The 24,188-nt window shown below is 38.6% G+C and overlaps 1 protein-coding gene across 3 annotated transcripts in view; it reads left to right on the top strand.

The window, feature by feature from the left end:
• The first annotated feature begins 340 nt into the window (after positions 1–340).
• ARHGAP5 (Rho GTPase activating protein 5) overlaps positions 341–24,188 on the top strand; it is a 45,818-nt gene continuing 21,970 nt past the window's right edge. Inside the window, exons 1-3 of one of the 3 annotated variants that reach the window (XR_010431374.1) lie at positions 341–624; positions 7,841–7,950; positions 11,811–15,709. Coding sequence is in view for 2 of the 3 variants with exons in the window: in XM_064658562.1 (XP_064514632.1) it covers positions 11,987–15,709 (3,723 nt within the window). In the remaining variant the exon portion in view is untranslated. The remainder of the gene's footprint in view (positions 625–7,840; positions 7,951–11,810; positions 15,710–24,188) is intronic. The other 2 variants (XM_064658562.1, XM_064658563.1) reach the window with 2 other exon arrangements.

Genomic DNA, 24,188 nt, shown 5'->3' on the forward strand with positions numbered 1-24,188 from the left:
CCGCCTGCGCGCCGCTCGCGCTGGGGCACGGCGGCACCCCGGCCTGCGCCGCTGTCCCAGGCGGGACTCGAACCCCCGGCCCTCCAGCCACCGGCTGCCTGCGCTACCCGCGCGGCCACCTGGGCACGAGCGGGGTACCCCAGCCGCGCGCGCCCGCCCGGGCCGGGCAGGGAAAGGGGGCGGGGCGGCGCGCGTGCGCGCGCAGCTGGCGACTGGCCGCGCGCGCTCTCCCAGGCTTCCCAGGGAATCCAGCGGCAGCAGGAAGAGGCGCTTCCCCGCGCACGCGCAGCTGGCCGGGCGGGCGCGCGCTGAGCCGCGGCGGCGGGAGGGAGGGGGGAGGGGAGGGAAGCTGCTGAGGTAAAGTTAGGGGGAGAGAGAGACTCCGTCAGCGAAGCGAGAGCCGGGGAGGCTCGGCGGCCGCCATTACTGAGCCGAGAGCGCCGGGGAGGCAGCGGAGAGACGGGACGGGGCTGCGGCGGCCGGGAGCGCTCGGGAGCTGCGGGCCGGAGAGCGGAGAGAGCCCCGCGGGGAGGAGAAGCCGCCGGGGGCGCCGGCGTGGAGAGAGCGTCCCGGGAATGCTGCCGCTCCCGCCGCCGCCGAGGAGCCGGATCCCGACGGCGCGAGGTGAGGGCAGGAATGCGGTCCCGTGGGAGCCGGCCCGGCCCGGCCCGGCCCGGAGCGGGGCGGCCGGGCCGGCAGGCGGAGGGGAGCGGGGGGAGGAGCGGCCGCAGCCCCCGAGCCGCGGCGGGCGCTGCCTGCCCAGCGCGGGGCTGGGGCCGCGTGCGGAGCGGGACCGGCCCCGCGCCCCCGCACGGCCCCCCCCGCACCGCCGGCCCGCAGGGAGGCAGGAGGGGCAGGGAGCGGAGCGCCTGGTCCCAGACAGGTGATGAAGGCCTGAGCAATGGGAGGGTCTGAGCCTGCTGTACGAGGCTGCCAGCTGGTCACGGCTCTCCAGGGAGGGAGGAAGGCAGGAAGGGGAGCTTCCCTGCTCCTCTCTCCTTCCTTCCTCATTCCCTTCTTCTCCCTACTCGTTCAGCTTCCTCCTTTCTTCCATTCTCACTACCTTCCCCCCCCCTTTTTTCCTTTCTCTGTACTTCTTTTCATTCTCATTATCCCCTGCTCATTCGCACCTTTTCTGTTCTTTCCCTCCTCTACTAAATTTGAACACTTGTCCATTCGTCTCCTCCTTCCTTTCACCTTCAAATATTGCTCGATATTAAATTTCACAAAACTTCACTCTCCTAATGATGTGTGCATTTCTGTTTTTCCACCAGGTGGATTTTAAGGCTTTGGAATAGGGTAGTCAGTTGCAGTGGTGCAGCTTGCAAGCATTTTGAATCCCTTAAACCAGCATAACCTTTAGACTCTCTCCACCCAAGGGAATCACCAGAGACATACAGATATAATGCCGTGGTGTTGTAAATATAGGACATAAGGAATATAAACCACTGTTTTAATTAGAAATAGAAGCAGGACTATATAGTTATAAAAGGAAGACATACTTGTCACCTTCTCCCCATAATACACCCCACCCCTATGTACCCCCCTCTTTTGCCCTCCTGTATTGCTTTTCATATCAGCGTGGAATATTTCCTTAATAAGTAGGAGGGAAACATTTTTAATCTAGACCAAAATAGGCCTGTGGGGGTATGTGTGTATTCTTTACTGTCATGCAGATAACTGGAGGATTTTTTTTCTTAATAGAGATTCTTGACAGAAATTTGAAAACTCTACACTGCAGAGTAAAAGCAGTAAAGAGAGAACAGCATTTGCTGGTCAATTGGACGTCCATTTTAAACCTGTGCATTGAAGCCAGTTGCAGCACTGATGCCTGTATACTTATTCTATAAATGAATGAAGAGTTAATAGGTGCTTTTTTTTTTCAGCTGTGCTGTCTTACCTTCTGAAGGTTCTTTGGCATGACAGTCGTTTTCAGCAGTGATATCATTGACCAGAGTTAACTGCCTTCTAATAAAACCCATACTTATTTATAGTACATATCTAAAGCAAGGATATTACAAATATTCATCCAGGTACATTTTTATGAGGGTTTATTTTCATTTTTGTGCTGCTTTGAAAATTATTTTTAAGAATTATTAAAATTCTTAAAATTCTATGGTACTCTACTAAAACTCAGTGTTGCTAGAGCTTAGGAAGTATGATGCAAATATGGTAGTTTTTAAAAAAAGTCTGTAGTGCTAAAGTATCAAAATTGTTTAAGCATTTGTTACATTATCACTAGCTTATTTTAGTATAAGTTGCTTTTAAGCTCGTAAGATACAGAACTGAAGTAGCATGCTTTTTTTTTCTCTTTTTTTTTTTTTTTAAAGTATCCCTATCTAAAGCAACTGCCATTGTTGTAAAATGGTAAATAATTGCAGCCAGATGCCTACCACTCCCTGGTATTGGACTTTACTTTAGCTAAGGTGTTGCATGTGTGACAGAATCCAATTAAATACTTTAGGCTCAGACTTAATTCTTTTAAAATGCTATATTTAGCACTAACAGAATCAAATGCTGCACATGTTTTTCAAGCTAAAGATAAAATATGCTTTCCTAAAGCCGTAGGTGTTTTTTCCATGTGCAGACTTTGTAGAAAAGAAAAGCACTGATCATAATAATAGATTGTTCTGTGTAACTTTCCCTGTTGGGACTTGTTATTTGAGTAGATGGTGCAAAAATAATTCCATTCTGTTTAATAAAGATATTAAAAGGATGTTGATGATATCTTAAGGCTTCCAAAAGTACTTTCTTGACACAAGATAAATCCCATGTACTGGCATCCTTCAGGAATATTTTGTATAAAACTTCAGAATCCTCCCCTACGTTTAGTAGACTACTACATGGTGTGTTCCCAGGATTCCATGCATCAGGCATTCTTTGGGGGTGACACCCTCTGACCTTCCCTGAGAGAATGGAAGTTTGTGAAGCCAAATATCGGTCGCTAAGTTCTGCTGGCACGGTGACGTCGGTGAGCAGGCTGAAAACAGGCACATTTCTGGCCATGACGTAGCTGTGCGAGTGAAGCCCGCGGTGCATTCCTGCTCGGTGATAAGGAAGGAATGCTGTCCAGAGGGGCCTGCCGCGGGCTCGCGCCGCTAGGGGGCTTTGTCCGCGCGGCGCTCCCGGGCCCGGGGCCGGCCCGCGCTGCCTCCGCTGCCAGGGCTCCGCAACCCGGGCTCTGACTGACGGCTTCGTTGGGAGGGGTCCCAGTTACACTGGGAATTGCGTCCTAGGAATGCCAGCATCCCCCCTCCCCGTATCTGTGTTATTTCTTTCCTAATGGGCACACACAACTCGTAATCACTCCTTAATCACTTCATTTATTTGTTGTTTTTTCTTTTTTACTCTGAGAACTTTTAGCCTAGCGGTCAACGTAAGTTAGCTGGAAGACTATTACATTTTACAGATTATTATTTGAACCCCCTCATCACTTCCTTATATTTACAGTTTCAGTGAAATATTTAAAGAAAAGCAAGTTGAAAATTCCTCCTAGGAAAATCTGAAACAATCATCATGAAGTTACTTTGAATTTGCATGCTAACTGTGTTTTTCTAGTCACTTAACACCTATTGGAAACCAAAATAATTAATCTGTGGCTGGTTCTGCACACTACATTTTGTGGTAAATAAGAGTTGTTTTTTTGAGTTCGAATTCCCACGCAGTTTTGCAACTCTTCATCAGTTGACATACAAACATGACAGAAGAATGTTCACTTTAAAAAGCAAAACCAATACCCACATGCACAATTTTTTGGAAATGTGTATATTGTTGTATTTTGGCATTAATTTATTTAAGTTGGCTAATTATCATGCAGAGTATTATTTGCTGCTCACATATACTTTTTCCCTTGCTCATTTCATAATTTTAAAAAGTGGATAACCAGTGTTGTCATTTTACACAGGTAGAAATGACACATATGGCTTGTACAAGGTCAAACAGCAAACTACTGTTTGAATTAAGTCTCAGAACTCCATGATGTTGAGTCCTGGCTTCTATACTGCAGTTACTCATGAAGCAAATAATGTGAAATGATCCAGATACGTGGATTAGTTGAAATTAGTTGAAGTTGCTGTTACCATGATGTAAATTTTCATTTTTTTTTTTCCCCCAGAAAACGCATTTTAGCCCCTTTTCTGTCCTTACGTGGATCCCTCCTTTCTCATTGCTTCTTTTTCTTTCTTCTATTTTTATAAGTTCTTTGATGAATTGGCTTTGTAAAATTACTCCATTAGTTCTTTTGTGTTCTTCCTGAGTAACTCTGTAAATACACCTGATCAGGTAGTCTTGCCGTGAGAAACTTCTCTGAACACTATGCATATCTTTGGTAAGAGCTTATCCTTTGCAAAAGGAATTAAGAGTTTATTTTTCCTGTAAACTTGCACTGTTTCCTTTCCTGTTAAAATACAGGCTTTGAACCTATATTGAGTGCTTTCAGATATTCAGAAATCTGAAGATAAGTAACTTGAGAGGCCTGAATTCAGAATACTGCAGTGCTGGTAATTTGAACCTTTTCAGTTTACCTGTTTATTGTACCCTGATCTCACTTATGTAGATTGGTGTTTTTCTTGTTTTTGTTTGTGTGGGGTGGTGTTTGTTTTTTTTTGTTTATTTGAGTTTTTTGTTGGGTTTTTTTTTTTGTTTGTTTTTTTGTGGAGAGCAACAATGATAATAGATGCCTTTGGCTTGCGAGATTCATATTTTGTTTTGATTTTAGAAATAATGTTTAGACCCTGATTTAATTTTAGGTAATACACTGGTGGTCTTCAGTGTATTGTTATTGATAGAAGACATTTAGTGAACTTAGTAGGAACTAGGAGCTTTGAACTTCTTTTTTTAAACACAATTTCCCTGTTTTGCTTTATAATATGAAGTTGGACAGTTGGGGGTTTTTTTCCTCTTTTTTTTTTTTTTTTTTTAATAAATTGATTACTTCGCTTTTGTGTGCAAAGAATTATCTAGGCTACAGAACTCCCTTAGGGATAGTAGTTGTTATCATACTAACCACATCTGAAATCAACAGTGGTTGGAGTAATCCATTCTCATCCTTCATTTACCTAGCCTGATTAATCCACTTAATACCACTTAAATTGTATTCCTTTTCAGTCACAGTATCACTACTGAAGGCATTTCAAGATATTGTCCTTTACTGTCTTGTTGCTTTATTGAGCTTACTTTCTGATAAGCAATCTGGATAATTTTTTTCCTCATGTTGGCTGATACTTAGCTAATTTTACTAGAGTGTTGCATTTACCTTTACTTATGAATAAGATTTCAAGCACTGTTACTTAATTAAGGTTACCAGCACTTGTGAAGGCAAGAGTATTGGCGTGTGACTAAAGAGCAATGGACACATTAAGTGGTTAGGACCTCAGCAGACTTATATGATTTGAAATTGTTGATAGGGTGACATTGGTATACTCTCTATCTGGTTTCATTTCTACAAAGGATTTTCATTTGAAGGGAAGATTTCTTATGCTTGTTTGAGTGAAAAAGATAACTCTTGGTAAATACTGAATGAGAAATGACAACATTATATTAAGGTTTATCAATATATTTTTTTTAACTGGTTGTTGAAGGGAAAACAGTTTAATTGTTATTCTATTATGTTTTGGATAGAGCTGTAGTTACTGATGGGCTGATAGGGAATTTGGGTACTGTACTAAATATTTTCCAATGCCAAGTTTTGATTCTCAAAAAGTAAGAAGTGAGGAATGACTTGGTATAAAAACTTGGAGTCATGGTCCTTGATATTATGAATGCACAGTGCTCTCAGACTCAACCTCCAAACCGTTTCAGTGATACCTATTGTGTTTGAATTTACTTTGTGAACTGCTGCAGAGGTCGCAGTAACTTTCCGTTGGTGTATTTTTATACCTTGCAAAGCAGACTAGGCTGTGATGGCCCTTTTATTCATGTGTGCCTTTCTTTACTTGGCCAGGTAATTTACAAACTCTATGGCAAGACTGTGGTAATTAAAACTAACCCTGGAAAATACTGATCCATGAACTTTTGTGTCTAGACAACACTATAGAGTGAGTAAAGGACTCGGAGAAAACACTCTTTATTTTCCTTGTTGGCAGTTGCTTAAATAGTTGATGGTCATAAGCAATTCTGTAGACTCTTTCAGACAACACATTGACTTCAGCCATGTTAGGTCTAAAACATTTTTAGATTCAAAAAGCAAATTTGGAAGGTGTTGAGAAATATTCAGAGTGTTTATCTGTAGGTGATTTTCTTGACTATGGGCCCATCTACAAGGTCCTGTGCAGCCACAATTACTAAATAATGATAGGTGATTAATTGTTCCAGTATTTATTACTTGCTATTAGTATGGCATTCTATTTCAATGTTTAGAATTCAGCTCAGAAGACTTCGGGAAACACTATTTGAAAAATAGGACTTTCTCTGGCCTCTTAATGCTTCTGACTGATCTTGTGGAGGCCTGTCTTTGATCTTTCTCTAGTGGCAGTGTCCCCCAAGCCACAGATGCATTTCTCTCCCTCTGTCTGCTCTTCCACATACTGGGTTCTTCAGAGTCCCATAGTCTTTTTCCTTGTGAGCAGCTGTCTGCTCTGCTCCTCTAGCTGTGGACATAAAGGAGTGTCACAGCTAGGAGGTAAGGGCAGGGAGCAGCACTTACCTCCTGTCTTCTCTTTCTAGTGATAGAATTTAGCACTGGAGCTTGGCTAGGCTTAATGCAGGACTGATGACCTGTGCCTATTGATTTTAGTGTTGTTTGATACCACAAGATGAGTTACTATTTTGCTATTAGTTGCAGCGTTATGGTGGTATAGAAATATTGTTTATTAGTATTGCCAAACCTTTTTTGTCCAAAAGAGAATTTACTAAAGCTTAGACTTTTTCAGCTAGTTATATTATTCCACAGCAAGGTGGAATTTCTAATAATATAATTGTAAATGGCAAAACAAGAAAAAACTCTCCTGTACCATTTAGATGTAATGTTTAGCACACAGATAGCATGGTGCTGCATCTTGCTTAAATATGATACCTTTGCGTAGCTGAAAATGGCTTACCTAATGATCCACTGCAAGTGCCTCAAGTTCCTGTCCTTTTCTGCATCATAATGTGTGCATCACTGGCCTAGCAAAGTCTAGGCTTTTTGTGTATGCAAAGGGAGGAACAATGGAAGAGAGTTCCGTTTTTGGTTACTTCATAGTACCATCCCTGCAGTAAAATCAACAGTTAACAAAGTTATACCAATAATTTGTACCTGAGTTGAGAATTCAAAATCTTCGAATATGATCATACTTTCAATTTCTAATTTGTCACAGTTTATGAGGCCTTTTAATGTAGAAATGCTGTAGTACAGGTAAAAGAGTTTTGACGTAGATAGTGCTTTTTTCTAGTTGTAAAATATATGTACATGTAATCAGACTTAGATTAATTTCATTTATTTTGTACTTACTGACTGTGCCAACTTCATCTTAGAAAACTATGTTCTAGATAGTTTAGAATTCCAGATTCTACAAGTGATTAGTGATTTTTATATCTCACATTTTGTCTGTTATCTGAGAAACTATCTTAATTTTTTTCAGAAGAGGCTTCTGCAACTTAGATATTGTTAAAATACCAAGTTGAACTTTAAATCTCAGTTGCTTAAGAACTGTCCCCTCTCTGTCTCAAGTATTATTAGCTGTGCTTGCAGGATTTAAACCCTCTAAACCTAGAGGAAGACCAGCTTGAGCTCTTGAGTTTTGTTTATGGCTTTAAAATGAGGAAAATGATTCTCATGCATAGGTGAAATGTACCCTCTCTGATTGCTGCTTCTGCTTTCATAGAATTGAAACTTTTAATGATGCTTACTTTTTGTTTTCAGATCCCTCAGGGAAGGACTTACTGAAGGGCACTGTTTAAATGTGTGACATCACTGCAGGAAGATCACAGCAGGATAATAACCATCTTGCTTTGCACCTTTTTTTCCTAAGGGTAAGTTTGGGCTTTAGGCGTTGTGTTTAAGGGGGGAGGTGGGTGAATAAGTACAAGATGCTACACCTTATTTTCTTTATAACTGCATTTGGAAATATAGAAGTCTGTAGAGACAAGGTCCTACAGTTCATCTGTAGATGGTCAGAGATTCTTCCTGCAGTGATGTCATACACTTTGTATCTTCTGAGTTCTTCAGAATTTTCATGAGAGATATTATTTTCAAGTCTAAGATTGAAATTACTTGGGGAAATCAAACAACCCCTCCTTTGAATCTGTAACAAAGATGGAGAGGGGGAGGTGAAGTAATGAATCGTAGTGTTTACAATTTGTTATAATTGAATTAGGCAGATTGAAGTAAGATAATGGAACTAACTTACCATGAATTTCCAGTGTGTATACTTTAAAACTGTACAAAACCATAAAATACCTTTGCATTAGTGGTATAGTGAAATGGAAAGTCTTCCATTTGGGGAGCAATTTAATGATGATTACATATTAAATGCAAAGCCATTCTAATGTCAGATTTTTACCAGTTTTATTACTTAATTAACGTATATTTCATTTTGTGACTTTACTTTGTATAATCAGGGCAAAGTAGAAACTTTATTAAAAAAATAGAAAACCACAGTGGTTTTAAATATTTTCAGTGATTCAGCTCCCACTATGATGAAAATCTTCCATGTCAGAAACTTTACAAGAGACTGATGTGTTTGTTTTCCCTTTGTCAGTGTCCCATTTCACCTTACTCTTTGTACTTACTCACTTAAAAATATATTGATTTAACAAGACATTTTATAGACGGAGGAGGAACAACTTTTGCTACGTGAGGATGTAGAGTATATGAAAATACTGATTGTTTCTTATACACTAATTGCAAATCGACAGTGTCTTCCTGATGAGGTATAATAATCCTATGGATGAAGACTTTTGTGTTTAGTCCACATCACATCTGTATTGTGCTGTGGCAAACAGAAAACATTTTATGGTGAAAGTGCTGAATAAACTTTTCATTCTAACAGTGTGAATGATACTGCTATGATAAGAAAACAGTGGGTTTATTTGTAGTAATATAAATAGTGGCTTGTAAAGGATGTTACTTTTGCTAAGTATTTTTATTCCCAGAGCCATTTTCTGTTACTTCTAAATTCTGTAGTTTGAGTATAGTAAACACAGTGGAAACAGTGGAACGTTCTCTTTTCTGAATGTCTTTAAATAATCTGATTTAAACAAAAAATAACTCTACAGCATAAAAGTTTCAGTTCTTGCAAAAAGGTCTCAAGTACAAAAATTGGATTTTTCCTTTGCATTTTATAATGAAATGGATACCTCTTTTTTTCTAAAAATGGTACTTTCCTTGACTGATTTTTATAACTAAAAGCTGTTTTTATGTGTGTGGTTTTTATTTTATAGTTTGGCTTATTAATTTCAGTACAAATGTAGTTACATATATACTATGTTTCTGGTCAGAACATTGGTTTTCCATTTCTAGGTGTTAGTAAGTTGGAAAGCTCTGTTGGCTGGGGGTTGTTTCTATACACAAGATACTAAAGGTTTCAATATTTTTATCTTCTCTAACAATTTTTAGTGATATAAATACTTCTGCTGCATGTCTTCAAACTCAGATGTGTTTTTGCACTTATGAATTAGTTTTACAGGTATTAAAGCAGATTTTGAGAGCTGTTTGGATAACAGATTCTACACATTTTAAACTAAAGGAAGATACAATACCCTTCTTAACAAATTGTTGCTAAGAATGACAAAGTGTATAACAAAGCTGAGATATTGAGACTAAAATTTCTGTATTGATGCTTGTTATACTCTTCTTCTTAAAAGGACTGTTTAAAGATTTGTTTACATACACTGTGTTGCTACTCTACAAATGTTAAAGTAGGTATATTAAGTACAGGAGAATGTACCTTTCATTTATAGTGCCGTGTGATAGCTGTCTGTTTACCAAGAAAATGGGAAGAATATTCTTACCGAAATATTTTCACAGAATATAGAACAGTGTAGGTTGGAAGAGACCTCTGGATGTCTAGCCTTCCTGCTCAAGCAGGGTCACCTAGGGCAGGTTGCCCAGGCCTACATCTACATGACTTTTGAATATCTCTAATGCAGGATTCTTTACAACCTTTCTGGACAAATCAGACCAGTGCTCAGTCACCCTTATAATGGAAAAAGTGTTTCCTGATGTTCATATGGCACCTTATGTATTTTAGTCTGTACCCTCTCCTGTCCTGTTATTGAGCACCACTGAAAAGAGTCTGGCTCTGCCTTCTTTGCACCTTTCCTCCAAATATTTGTACACATTGAAGAGATCTCCCCTGAGTCTTCTCCTTGCCAGGCTAAAGAGTCCCAGCTCTCCCAGCCTTTCCTTAAGTGAGAGATGCTGTAGTGCTTTAATCATGTTAGTGCAGCAAGGGGTCACTTTCTCCAATAGCTCTGTATCTCTCTTGTGGTGTAGAACTGAACACAGTTCGTCAGCGACTGCAGTGTTGCGAAGATGGGAAGGTTCGCGTACCTTGATCTGCTGACAGTACTTTGGCTAATGCTGCCCAGGGTACTGTTAGCCTTGTTTGACACAAGTGCACATTGCTGGCTCGTGTTTGTGTCTGCTGAAATCCCCAGGTGCTGTTCTGTACAGCTGCTTTCCAGCCAGGTGGCTCTCAGCATATATTGGTACCTGGGGTTATTCCTCCCTGGGTGCAGAGACTGTATCAGCCACTCCTCCAATTTTGTCATCAACGAACTTGCTAAGGGTACATTCTCCTCCATCGTCCCAAGTCATTAATGAAGATTTTGAACAATATTGGACCCAGTACTAACATCGCTAGTTACTGGTCCCCAGCTAGATTTCATGCCACTGACACAAACTGGTGGGCCCAGTCATTCGGCCATTCAATTTTTTTATGTTTCTTCATAATGTAATTGTTTCTAAAACAGTAAATATTTTTCCATTTGCAGTATGCATGCAAGCAGAGTTTTCTAATTAATAACTGAGAGTTAATGGTAATTGTTACACCTAATAACAGCTTCAATAAAGCCACTGGAATCTTGTAATAATTCTGTGGAAATCTGAATGTAGATGTAGTAGTTTTTGTTTCCAGTTTTGTTTGTTTTTTTTTTGTAGAGACAGAAGGAATGCCACTACACTGTATTCTTAAAATCTCATACTTAAGTCTTACTTTTAGTATTTGTATGATGATATTTGTGTTTTTTTGTAGAATTCAGGTTAGAAACTTCTTAAAAGCAATTTATTATTAGTATGCAAATAAAGTAGTTTACTTCTGCAAATACGTAGCAGTTGAGCTATGTGGACAACTGCCTGCTTTTACAACTTCTTATTTTGAAATTTTCTTTACTGCAACCTAAGCCCAGGCCTACAAATGCACATAAAAGTAGTGTTATTCATGCAAATAAGCATGATATCTGGTGAAAGCATAAGTGTAAATGGAAGTATGTGAATATTTGGTTGGGTTTAGAATTGTTATGTTGTATTTATTGTAGTTGAAAATGCTTTTTAATGCCTACTATTCATAAGCTAGGAAGGAAAACAGTAATTTGGGGGTTTGGGTGTGGGTTTTCTTATTTTAGAAGTATGCTGATTACCTATCAAATAGGTGATGAGCTGTTACTAAACTGTGCTTAAAACCTGTTTATTTTTAAATTTGTAGTATAAATAGCTTTAACATGAATGAATTACAAATTTAAGATCTCATTTAAAGTAGTTGTAGAGCTTTCATATACATAGAAAATCAGGGTAAGCAAGCAAAAGATTCTTAAAATCTCTTATCTCTCATGAATATACCAAAGAAATACCTGCAATCTTGAAGTTTTTTTTTTCTCTTTGTATTTTTTAGGAAGATGATCACCCTCATCCTGATTATCTGAGGTTCTCTCAATGACAAGCTGAAGCAGGAACAACTGAAAGCTCTTTCTGGAACCCTGGATATACAATTTAAATTTGTAGGAACTTTTCCAGAATGAAAACCACATACAGTTACCTTGATAATTGCAAAAGGATGAGAGGAAAGTTATGATGGCAAAAAACAAAGAGCCACGCCCTCCATCTTATGCTGTTAGTGTTGTTGGACTGTCTGGAACTGAAAAGGATAAAGGTAATTGTGGAGTTGGAAAGTCATGTTTGTGCAATAGATTCGTTCGTTCGAAAGCAGATGAATATTATCCTGAGCATACCTCTGTGCTTAGCACAATTGACTTTGGAGGAAGAGTTGTTAACAATGATCACTTTTTGTACTGGGGTGACGTAACACAAAGCGGCGAGGATGGAATTGAGTGCAGGATTCACGTAATTGAACAGACTGAGTTCATCGATGATCAGACTTTCTTGCCTCATCGGAGTACAAATTTACAACCGTACATAAAACGTGCAGCTGCCTCCAAACTGCAGTCCGCAGAAAAACTAATGTACATTTGCACAGATCAGCTAGGCTTGGAGCAAGACTTTGAGCAAAAACAAATGCCTGAAGGGAAATTAAGCATAGATGGATTTTTATTGTGCATTGATGTAAGCCAAGGATGCAATAGGAAGTTTGATGATCAACTTAAATTTGTGAATAACCTCTATATCCAACTCTCAAAATCTAAAAAACCCATAATAATAGCAGCAACAAAGTGTGATGAATGTGTGGATCATTATCTGCGAGAGGTTCAGGCCTTTGCTTCAAATAAGAAGAACCTCGTGGTAGTGGAAACATCGGCAAGATTTAATGTCAATGTTGAAACATGTTTTACTGCACTGGTACAAATGATGGATAAAACTCGTGGTAAGCCTAAAATAATCCCCTATCTGGATGCCTATAAAACTCAAAGACAGCTAGTTGTTACAGCAACAGATAAGTTTGAAAAACTTGTCCAAACTGTGAGAGACTATCATGCAACTTGGAAAACTGTTAGTAACAAACTGAAAAATCACCCTGATTATGAAGAGTACATAAATTTGGAAGGAACTAAAAAGGCCAAAAATACATTTTCAAAACACATAGAGCAGCTTAAACAGGAACATATTAGAAAAAGAAAAGAGGAATACATTAATGCATTGCCAAGAGCTCTTAATACTCTTCTATCAAATCTTGACGAAATTGAACTCTTGAGCTGGTCAGAAGCCTTGAAGGTGATGGAGAAAAGGCCTGACTTCCAGTCCTGTTTCGTAGTGCTTGAAAAAACGCCCTGGGATGAAACTGACCATATAGATAAAGTGAATGACAGAAGGATTCCCTTTGACCTTCTCACTACCCTAGAGGCAGAAAAAGTTTATCAAAACCATGTGCAGCATCTTATATCAGAAAAAAGGAGAGTTGAAATGAAGGAGAAATTCAAAAAAACTCTTGAGAAAATCCAATTCATTTCACCCGGACAGCCATGGGAAGAAGTTATATGTTTTGTGGTGGAGGACGAAGCATTCAAGTACATTACTGATGCAGATAGTAAGGAAGTGTATGGTAGGCATCAAAGGGAGATTGTTGAAAAAGCCAAAGAGGAGTTTCAGGAAATGCTTTTTGAACATTCAGAGCTGTTTTATGACCTGGATCTTAATGCAACACCAAGTACGGATAAAATGAGTGAAATTCATGCAGTTCTGAGTGAAGAACCTAGATACAAAGCTTTACAGAAACTTGCACCTGATAGAGAATCTCTTCTGCTCAAACACATAGGATTTGTTTATCACCCAACTAAAGAAACTTGTCTCAGTGGCCAAAATTGCACAGACATAAAAGTTGAGGAGTTGCTTGCCAACAGTCTTCTGCAACTGGACCATGGCCGCTCAAATTTATACCATGATAGTGCCAACATTGATAAAGTCAATCTTTTCATTTTGGGGAAAGATGGCCTTGCACAAGAATTGGCAAATGAAATTCGGACACAATCCACTGATGATGAATATGCATTAGATGGAAAAATATATGAACTGGATCTTAGGCCAGTTGATGCCAAATCCCCATACCTGCTGACTCAGTTGTGGACCTCAGCCTTCAAACCACATGGTTGTTTCTGTGTGTTTAACTCTATTGAATCACTGAATTTTATTGGGGAGTGCATTGCAAAAATAAGGGCTGAAGCATCTCAGATAAGGAGAGACAAGTATATGGCTAATCTTTCGTTTACGTTAATATTGGCTAACCAGAGGGACAGCGTTAGCAAGAATCTGCCTATTCTGAGACATCAGGGACAGCAATTGGCAAACAAGTTACAGTGTCCTTTTGTAGATGTGCCTGCTGGTACATATCCACGCAAATTTAATGAGACCCAAATAAAACAAGCTCTGAGGGGAGTACTGGAAGCAGTTAAACACAATTTTGATGTTGTAAGTCCAGTTCCCACCATTAAAGATCTGTCAGAAGCTGACTTAAGGATTGTCATGTGTGCCATGTGTGGTGATCCGTTCAGTGTGGATCTTATTCTTTCACCTTTCCTTGACTCGCACTCCTGTAGTGCTGCTCAGGCTGGCCAGAACAATTCTTTGATGCTTGATAAAATAATAGGTGAAAAGAGGCGTCGAATACAGATAACTATATTATCATATCATTCTTCAATTGGTGTAAGGAAAGATGAACTTGTTCATGGATATATACTGGTCTATTCTGCCAAGCGGAAGGCATCTATGGGAATGCTTCGGGCATTTCTTTCTGAAGTTCAGGATACGATTCCTGTCCAGTTGGTGGCTGTTACTGATAGCCAGGCAGACTTCTTTGAGAATGAAGCAATCAAGGAACTCATGACTGAAGGAGAACACATAGCAACAGAAATTACTGCTAAATTTACAGCTTTATATTCATTATCTCAATATCATCGTCAAACTGAGGTTTTCACGTTGTTCTTCAGTGATGTATTAGAGAAGAAAAACATGATTGAAAGTTCTTACATGTCAGACAGCACAAGGGAATCAACGCATACAAGTGAAGATGTTTTTCCAAGATCTCCAAGAGGAGGTTCCCTTGATTATAATTACCCAGATTCGGAGGATGATGCCGAAGGGCCACCACCTTACAGTCCAATTGGTGATGATGTAAGGCTACTCCCAGCACCTAGTGATCGTTCAAAGTACCGACTGGATTTGGAAGGAAATGAATATCCTATTCACAGTACACCAATCAATTGTCATGACCATGAACGTAACCATAAAGTGCCTCCTCCGATAAAACCGAAACCACTTGTTCCAAGAACAAATGTGAAAAAACTCGATCCTAACCTCCTGAAAACAATTGAGGCAGGTATTGGCAAAAACCCCAGGAAACAACCTTCTCGAGTGCCTGCGGCACCACCAGAAGATATAGACCAATCTGACAACTATGCTGAACCTATTGACACTATTTACAAACATAAAGGCTTTGCAGACGATATCTATGCGGTTCCAGATGATAGTCAGAATCGTGTTATTAAAGTTCGAAACTCAATTGTTATGAATACCCAAGGTGAGGAAGAAAATGGGTTTGCTGATAGAGTATCCAAAGGTCATGGGGAAAGAAGACCTTCAAAATACAAATACAAGTCTAAGACTCTCTTCAGCAAAGCCAAGTCTTACTATAGAAGAACACATTCAGATGCAAGTGATGATGAGGCTTTTACCACCTCTAAAACTAAAAGAAAAGGAAGACATCGTGGAAGCGAGGAAGACCCACTTCTTTCACCTGTTGAAACATGGAAGGGTGGCATAGATAACCCTGCTATTACATCAGATCAAGAGTTGGATGATAAAAAAATGAAAAAGAAACCCCACAAAGTAAAAGAAGATAAGAAGGTAAGTCAGTTGATTTAAATTTTATTTACAACTTCTGGTGCATTGTAAGAAGGGAAGAGTCAAAATATGCAAGAGTTGCACTCTATTTTGAAACTGGTGCTTTAAAATTTTCATGTAATATTGTTTAATTTTTGTCTCAAGTTTCTATTAAGTTGCTCAGAACTAGCAAACCTTAGGGAATGAGATGATTTGTCTACTTAAGCAGGTGTTCAATAAGTTTCAGTTATTTTAACCTCTTTATGTACTATTAGCAAATTTGCAGATGCCATGAAGTTGGGGGGGGCGTGCTGATCTGCTGGAAGGCAGGAGGGTTTTTCAGAGGGACATGGACAAGCTGGAGAGATGGTCTGATTCCAACAGGATGAGGTTCAACAAGGCCAAGTGCTGGATTCTGCACTTTGGCCACAACAACCCCCTGCAGCGCTACAGGCTGGGGACAGAGTGGCTGGAGAGCAGCCAGGCAGAGAGGGACCTGGGAGTTTGGATTGACAGGAAACTGAACATGAGCCAGCAGTGTGCCCAGGTGGCCAAGAAGGCCAATGGCATCCTGGCCTGGATCAGGAACAGTGTGGTCAACAGGACCAGGTAAGGACCTGGAGTACTGTGTCCAGCTGTGGGCCTCTCAGTTCAGGAAGGATATTGAGATGCTGGAGGAGGTCCAGAGAAGAGAAACAAGGCTGGTGAAGGGACTCCAGCATAGGTCCTACGAGGAAAGCCTGGGGGGGTTGGGGCTATTCAGCCTGGAGAAGAGGAGGCTCAGGAGAGACCTCATCACTCTCTACAGCTACCTGAAAGGAGGTTGTAGCCAGGTGGGGATTGGTCTCTTCTCCCAGGCAACCAGCAGTAGGACAAGAGGGCACGGTCTTAAGGTGTGTCAGGGAAAGGTTTAGGTTGGATATTAGGAAAAAAGTTTTTACAGAGAGAATAATCAGGCATTGGAATGGGCTGCCCAGAGACGTAGTGGATTCACCGTCCCTGGAGGTTTTTAAGATGAGACTGGATGTGCCACTTAGTGCTGTGGTCTAGTAACCATGGCGGTGTTGGATCAAGGCAAGGTGATCAAGACTTGATGATCTCAGAGGTCTTTTCCAACCCAGTCGATTCTATGATTCTGTGTGCAGGCTTCCTTCCATTTGAGTTAGGTACTTTTTTTTTTTTTAAAAAAAAGAACTGCTTTGTGAGTTTTTGAGTAGAACTGGTTCTTTCAGTTTGCAGTTCTTGCTGTTGGAATGAGTTTTAGGGTTGGTGAATGAAAGGAGTGGTTTCTTTTTAATTCTCAGTTCAACCTGGAACTCTAAAACAAGAGCATCAAAAGGAAACTTTGCATAGTGGTTTTACTGACTGCTGCATTTTTCTAGTGTGGGCAAACAGGTAATCAAGTTGAAAGTTGTGCTACCTGTAGGATTCTCTGTTCGAGTAAAATACAAGGAACGCAATAGGGAAATAAAGGGAAGATGATAATGTTGCACTCTACTTAAAAAATGTTTAATTTTAATCTTTATGCCCTATAGTTACTTTTTGGCTTACTGCGTTAAAAGTTGTTATATCAAGGTAGTGTTGTGGTCTAAGTTTTAGATGGACACTTATAGTTTAGATTTTAATTCTTTTTACTTTCTCAATCGTTGTGTTGGGTGTAATGTTTGTTTGACATGAAATCAAGGGTGTTTCTGATAAGTTAGATATTTTTTTCTTGTCTGAAAGTAAGCCGATTTTAATATTATCTTTTGTAGCATTTTAAAAATGTCCTTTTTAGCTTAAATCTGACAGTACTTGTATAGCAGTTAGAAATATGTTTTGTTAAAGTAGAGCATAGTTAAATTTTACTAATAGATTAAATTCTGTATTGCACTTCCTGGTATGCAGCTGTGATTTGAATTACACATGACTGATTTAAAGGGCACTAAATTTTCTTAAGGCTTACTCATGAGCATTGGATAATGATGTCTTGTGGGTATAAAATCATATGATTAAAAATACTTCGAAATTACTCTTTTGGGGAAACTTAGATGTTTTTTTAAAAAAATAATTTATATACTTTTCATAGAATCATTGAATATCCTGAGTTGGAAGGAACCCACAAGGATCGTCGAGTCCAACTCCTGGACTCCTTTTAATTGAATTAATCTTGCTACATGGAAATGAAAATGTAGTTTCATAATCCTCCTACTGTCCCAGCTGTGTTGAGTTGACAGAAGGTTACCCTGAGTTGGATATTTATGTTTTAAGCTGAGTAGACCTAGTATAGTGGGGTCTTTTCTTCCTGGTACTGTGTCAGGAAACCCCTGATATCTTCAGCGATGCCTCCACTTTTGGTTTTGGCCTGTTGAGAAGAAGCCTGAATTTAAAGTTTCAGGCTGTTCTAAATTTTTGTAGTGGTTACAACTCTTGAAGAGTAGAGTTGTTTTAAGTTCTTTTTAATGTAGCTCTTGGTTGTTTTGGTTGGTTGGTTTTGCTTTGGTTTGTGGTTTGGTGGTGGTGTCTACTGGTGGTGTGTTTTTTTTTTTTTTTTTTTTTTTAAACTCACAACTAGCAGGGCTGCTACTCTCAAATTAGTCACAGAAAACTTCTAATAGTAATAGAAATTATTGTAATGATTGAGAAAACAAATTTAACTTATTAGTGAAAATGCTTGCAAGCTTTCAAAATATCTAAGAATGTTGAGTGCTCAGTGCTTTTGATAAGCAGTAACTTCTCTGTTTGTTAGCTTGCATTAAGTTGAAGTGAGTGTAGTTCCAGTTCAAGTGATGGGCCATTCTAGTTTGTAATATACTTTGGGTTTTCTAACTGTTAATTTTTTTTCAGAAGAGATGCAGTTTTATTAGTTTTGGAACTTATTCTCTGTGTTTTCCTGTGTTGTTTTAGATGAGCAACTAGCAGTCTTTTGTTACAAAAACTCAAAAATTACTCAGATTATATTTTCCTTGTTGAGGAAAATTGTTCCTCTCTATAAAAAAGAAACATAAGATGCATGGGATACATTCTTGCTATAATTTTAGCGATTCTGAAATACAGAAATCTTACAAACAAAATGAATTTATTTGGAAAAACTCGTATTTTGAAATCTGAGATCCTAAGTGTCTTTTGCAATGATTTTTTTAAATCAGCTTTGTACTGTGGTGTTGCTTTTTAAAGCCTAAATATGATGTAACATGCTTGATACTCCTTGTATCTTTGTTGGTTTGAGATGTGGTGTTTCTCTGTGGGTTTCTTGTAAGGTATTGCAGGAAAGACATTACCTTGCTAATGGATTCTCATTCTGTCCTGATGCTTTCAGGCCCCCAGTCTACCAGCTCACAATGGGCGCTAAGACAGATATAGGGAGGTAGGAGATGGGTGTAGTGTGATTGTAGGCTTCAGGTAAAAAAATTGAAGAATGCAAAGAGTTGGGTGGGTAGAAAGGAGGAAGTGAGATTTGCCTAACAGTAGGAGAATGGCAGCTGTAGTTTGGCTAACACATGTAACAAACTTTAAACATCTATTGTGAACACATGTTATTAAAGGCAGAAGTAAATATTCAGAATTCTGTTACTTTTTGATATTTGGAAGCATAAATTAAAATGTTTTACTGTGGAAGGTATAGTAATGACAAGTAAGTCTGTGGTGAGCAGGTAACGTTACTTTCAAGGTCATCTACTGATTCTTATTACCGAAGGAAATCAAACAATTTAAAACTGAGACCAGTTAAGAAAGTGTGCTTTGGTCTGAATTATTTGCCCATTGTTTTTGTCCATAACAGTGTGCTAGTGTTCTTAGATCTTGTTTCAGTATACTGGTAGTCAGAAGTGGAAGAGAACTGTCCATGAGCTCTGTTTTCCACTATCACAGAAATAATTTCTCTGAAAACTTTTATCCCCTCATTCTCACTACTCTGTAAAACTCATCCAGAACTTCTGTTTCCTCTATATTGGTGAAGAATCTTCTTGCAATTCCTAGTTTTCACCTTTCCTGTGGTAACCTTTCTCCTGAAATGTTTGTGATCTGTCACCTTCAAACAGGTGAAGAGAAAATGGCTACTTGATCTGAGTTTTAGAAGATTTACAAAAAAATGAAATTTTCTTCTGAACTTATGTTTTTGAATGAGGATGACTGAAACTGTGTATATTATCTCAAAGAATGTCATAGCAGTGCATCATATAATATTACTGTTTGTTGATGCCTACTAGAAATTACTACCTGACAAAATTGTGTGATCGCACTCAGCCTTTTCTTAGCTGCAGTTACTGTGACTTTAGGAACCTTTGACCTGTTCTTGTCCTTGATAACTTCCGATTAATGGCTTCCTACTGTATAGTACAGGTGATTTATAGTACATACACGTAGTACCTGTACATTGTAGTACATGCTACACGCACCTTACAGCATATGACTTTTGTTAGTCGTGCATTCCAGGGCATGATTTTGCGTTGGTCTGTGATGGTCCTTTTTGTTGTTGAATATCATGTTTCTTCTGCTACTCCAGTTGTCACAGTAGTTTCCTGTATGCCATCACCAAGTGCCTTACTTGAGTCCAGACTGGTGAAACCAACTGATGGTTGTTCTATCTTTGCGTCTAGAAAACAATACATATTTTCAGTGGAGAAGGTTGAATCAGTCCAGTATAGTCTGACTTGTGATCCACCCACCTTTATCCTTGATACCACATGTCTAAATTTTCTGAAAAAATTATTGTGTGGCCTTACGTGTGCTATTAACAAGTGGACTGTTGAACTTTTTCTGGTAGGGATGTATATAAAGAGAAGTGGAAAGAAGGACAAAAAAGAAAGCAGACTTGCTTCAGTCACAGGACTTTTTAGCCAAGCTCATGTGGAGTTGTGTGAGCACAGTGAGTTTGTAAGCTTTCAAGTGCATGCTGTGTGCTAGTATTTGTTAAGCTATGATGGCCTTTTTTCTTCCCCTACAGAACTTTTTCTGTCAAGTTTCTCTTCAGGAAAAAAGCACCTTGTTTTTGCTGTTATTAAACAAAATAGCTCTCAGATTTAATGCATTTTCCAGTATGCATTTGGCATGCTTTCTATGTTTGATTTAGCTCATTAGCGGTGTTCATAAACTTGGAGGAACTAAGCACCGTGTACAATGTTCATATGCAGCTTTGCCTCAGTTGTTCTTCTTTGCCAAGTTAGACCTTTCCAGCTGAGATTAATGCTCATTCGTGTCCGGGTCTCTTTCAAAAATTGCAAGTGGGAACTACAGGTAGATGCTTATCACAATTAGAATCTTTAAGACTGTAATACTAAGGTGTAGTATAAACATTATTGATGTTGGTACACATGAAAAGCAGCAGCCTTGCAAGCTATATCATAAATTATTTTTGTCTTCGGTTTAACTTGATGAGTTTGGGGATACAGAACAACAGAAATTGCAGAAACTTTGAGGCCGTGAAAGGGCATGTACATTCCTAGAGCATAAGGATCTTGCTGAAGGAAGCCTTCTAATATCTCAGACAGGAGGAACCTCTTCATGTGTGTGCAATAACCTTAAAACTGCAAGTGTAATGCAGTTTATGAATTAATATAAGGCCTGAACCATAGTACTCCTTGGCTTTTCACTGTTCTCATTGCATTCTTCTTATGTGTAAACAAAAATATTTAAAAAGTTATTTATCAATTATTATTTATTTAATCTATTAGTATTATTACCACATGAAATAATAGCAAGCCTTGTCTTAATTTAATAATTCTCTGTAGCAGGAATTCCATTACTTTAAATGAGTCTGAAAACTTTTTTCAGTATTTCAGCAAGAAATATCCACTAGCATCTGGATGAATTCTCACATATTTTACTCTGACTTGTTTTAGAATACGATGTAAGTAATACAGTTTTCGTCATTTTTTTATGCTTAAACTTGTTTGGTGCCATTATAATTTCAAAAGTATATTAATTTTTTTGTTTAAGCTACTACTGAAATAGTGTCAGGAACTGTAGAGCCCATGTGTGTTGCTCTCCGTTTTAATAAGACTGTGGTAAACATGTGAGCAACGGAAGATTCACTTACATTTTTATTCAAGTGTTCTTGTGTAAATTCAGTGGTTGATTTAGCAAAGTACTATTTACTTCAGACTGGAATGTACAGTGAAATTTTTTTTTCTTCTGAGGAGTAGAGGAAATACCAGAATCTGTGCTTTCAGGTTTCATCTGTTCAAATTTAACACTCTTAATATGCATATTTAGAGCCATATTTCTTCTTGAGCCTCTGTAGTTTAAAACTTACTGTAACAAGCTGGAATTCTAAAAATGGCAGAATGTGTAAAGGGAAGAAAGAGCATATTAGGGACCATCATCTGCATTATTCTATGTCATATAGTTTCTGAAGAGCTGGCTTTGAATTAGAGATTACAAATATTTTATTAAGCCTGTAAATGCTGTTCATGGTGCGTGGTTTTATCAAGTGTTTTACTAGTCTTGAAAATATTGACTTTGCCCTTCATGAACCCAGGGCTGACTGCAAATGAAGCAGGCAGAAAGTTTCCTACTATCGAAAGTAGTAGTGAAGCTTGTGGGAGGTAGAGAAGTGGCTGGATTTCCCCTTTGATAAATAAATTATTGATGATAATTCTGGTGGGTTGAAGGTAAGACGAAAAAAAGGAAGAGGAGCCTGTCTTGAACAGAGAGGGCTTGCTAGAGTAAGCAGCCCATCCATAAAGGGGTTTGATAGATAGGTTTGGGCAGTTTTTAGTTGTCTAAGTTAATTTTAAGAGGTTGTATTTAAGTGTATTGAACTCCCAAGACTCGTAGCTGGCTGAAGTCTCAGCCATATTTCTATCCAGATGATGAGTGCTGCTTATCTGGTTCCCTGGTACTTACTGTCAAGAGGGTTAAACTTGAATATTCTTTATGTCTATATTTTTTTCATGGTTTCATGCTCTTTGTAATATTTCTGGTTTTGAAACCAAGAATTGGATATTTTTCCATGCTAGAATGTGTGGTTTTTTTGTTTACCTTGTCTTATATTAAGAGGGCTTGAGCTAATCTTTTGCAACATGTTTGGTGATTGAACTACTGCAATTAAAGCAATACTGCAAGTAAATGCTTTTAGTATCAGCAGTGCAAGGCAAGTTTGGGATTCTCAGAGTTAAAATGCTTTCCTGCCAAAATATATAAGGATCCGTTAGAGGTTTGGCTTTAACTTCAGTTAGGGTATGAAGAGAAGTTGTCTTTGGCAAGAAGTGAGTGGTGAAACCCATGCTGAAAGCTCAATATAAGTGCAGCAATCAATTATAAAAAATCCCACAGATTTATATGAAAACTAAGGATTCAACTTTATAGTGTTGGGCTGGTCTTTTAATTACTAACAGGAAAACAGTGGTATGTGAAACAATCTTTTTTGCTGGGTTTAAGTAACAAAACTTTTGTGTTGGTTCTTGTCTTTAACTTGGTACCTATTAGTTCTTTTTCATTATGATGTAGAAGAAGAATAATGAAGAAAACCAATATTTGCTACGTGCAGTACTAGATGACTGCTGTATTGTTGGGGAGTAGGTGCATTGGGCATAACTATTAAAGTACCTGGGGCAAAATCATAATCTCTCTGCCAAAATCTAGGAATATTAAAACTGTTCAGATGCCCTTTAACTAAAGGAATAGTTTAATGTTTAACTGGTTTTGTTCATTGTTTCATTAGAGATACTTTAAAAGTTAATCTTACACAGAAAATTTCTGATAGCCATTATTGTGACTAGCAAATATAAAAGTTCACTTCTATATCTGGATCAGAAAAGCTGCTATTTTCTCAGAGTGGGAAACAGGGATTTAAAAAAAAGCTGTCACTAAAACATACTTTTTTGGAAATGAGATCCATATTTTTTTTCCCTGAAATTAGTTGATCTTTTGGCAAAGATCAGGTCTTTCGCACAGTAACACACCATTTTGTTCAGGACAAGTTCTCTACTTAAGAAGTCTAGACCCACAACTTAAGGAAAGCATGGAAGTCTCAAATCAGGAAATAGCATGTTGGGTTTTTTAATGCCTTAAACTCTTGTTTTTAGTTTACAGAAGTGTTTTTTGTGAAGGTTGTGTAGATAGTGTAATTTGCAGGAAGATTTTATTTGCTCTGTCAGTGGAGGGTTTATGCACTCACAGCCCAAAAAAAGAGAAATCATGAGAGAGATTTTAATAAATATTGGACTGGAGAGACAAAATGCATAATGATATATAATGGGAAATAGCTGATAAACTTATTGCTGTAACTCTACCTAGTGAAATAACCATTTCATGTTTATGGAATTGTCTTGCAATTATCGTCTCTTCTCCTACTCTACTTTTAGACAAGTTTGCAAAGGACTTCAGGGTTGTTTTTTTTTCTTTTTCTCTTTATTCTTTTTTTTTCTTTCCAATTTTTTTACATTTTTTAGACAAATTCTCATTTTCCAGTTTGGAGATTAAACTGATTTCAGGTAGACAGTTCACCTAAGAAACCGTTCTCCCTTCCTGAGTGTATGATGTCATACTTGATTAATGTCATAGTTAATGTCTCTGTCCCTTG

Source organism: Pseudopipra pipra, chromosome 6 (genome assembly GCF_036250125.1).
Source record: "Pseudopipra pipra isolate bDixPip1 chromosome 6, bDixPip1.hap1, whole genome shotgun sequence".
Lineage (NCBI taxonomy): Eukaryota > Metazoa > Chordata > Aves > Passeriformes > Pipridae > Pseudopipra > Pseudopipra pipra.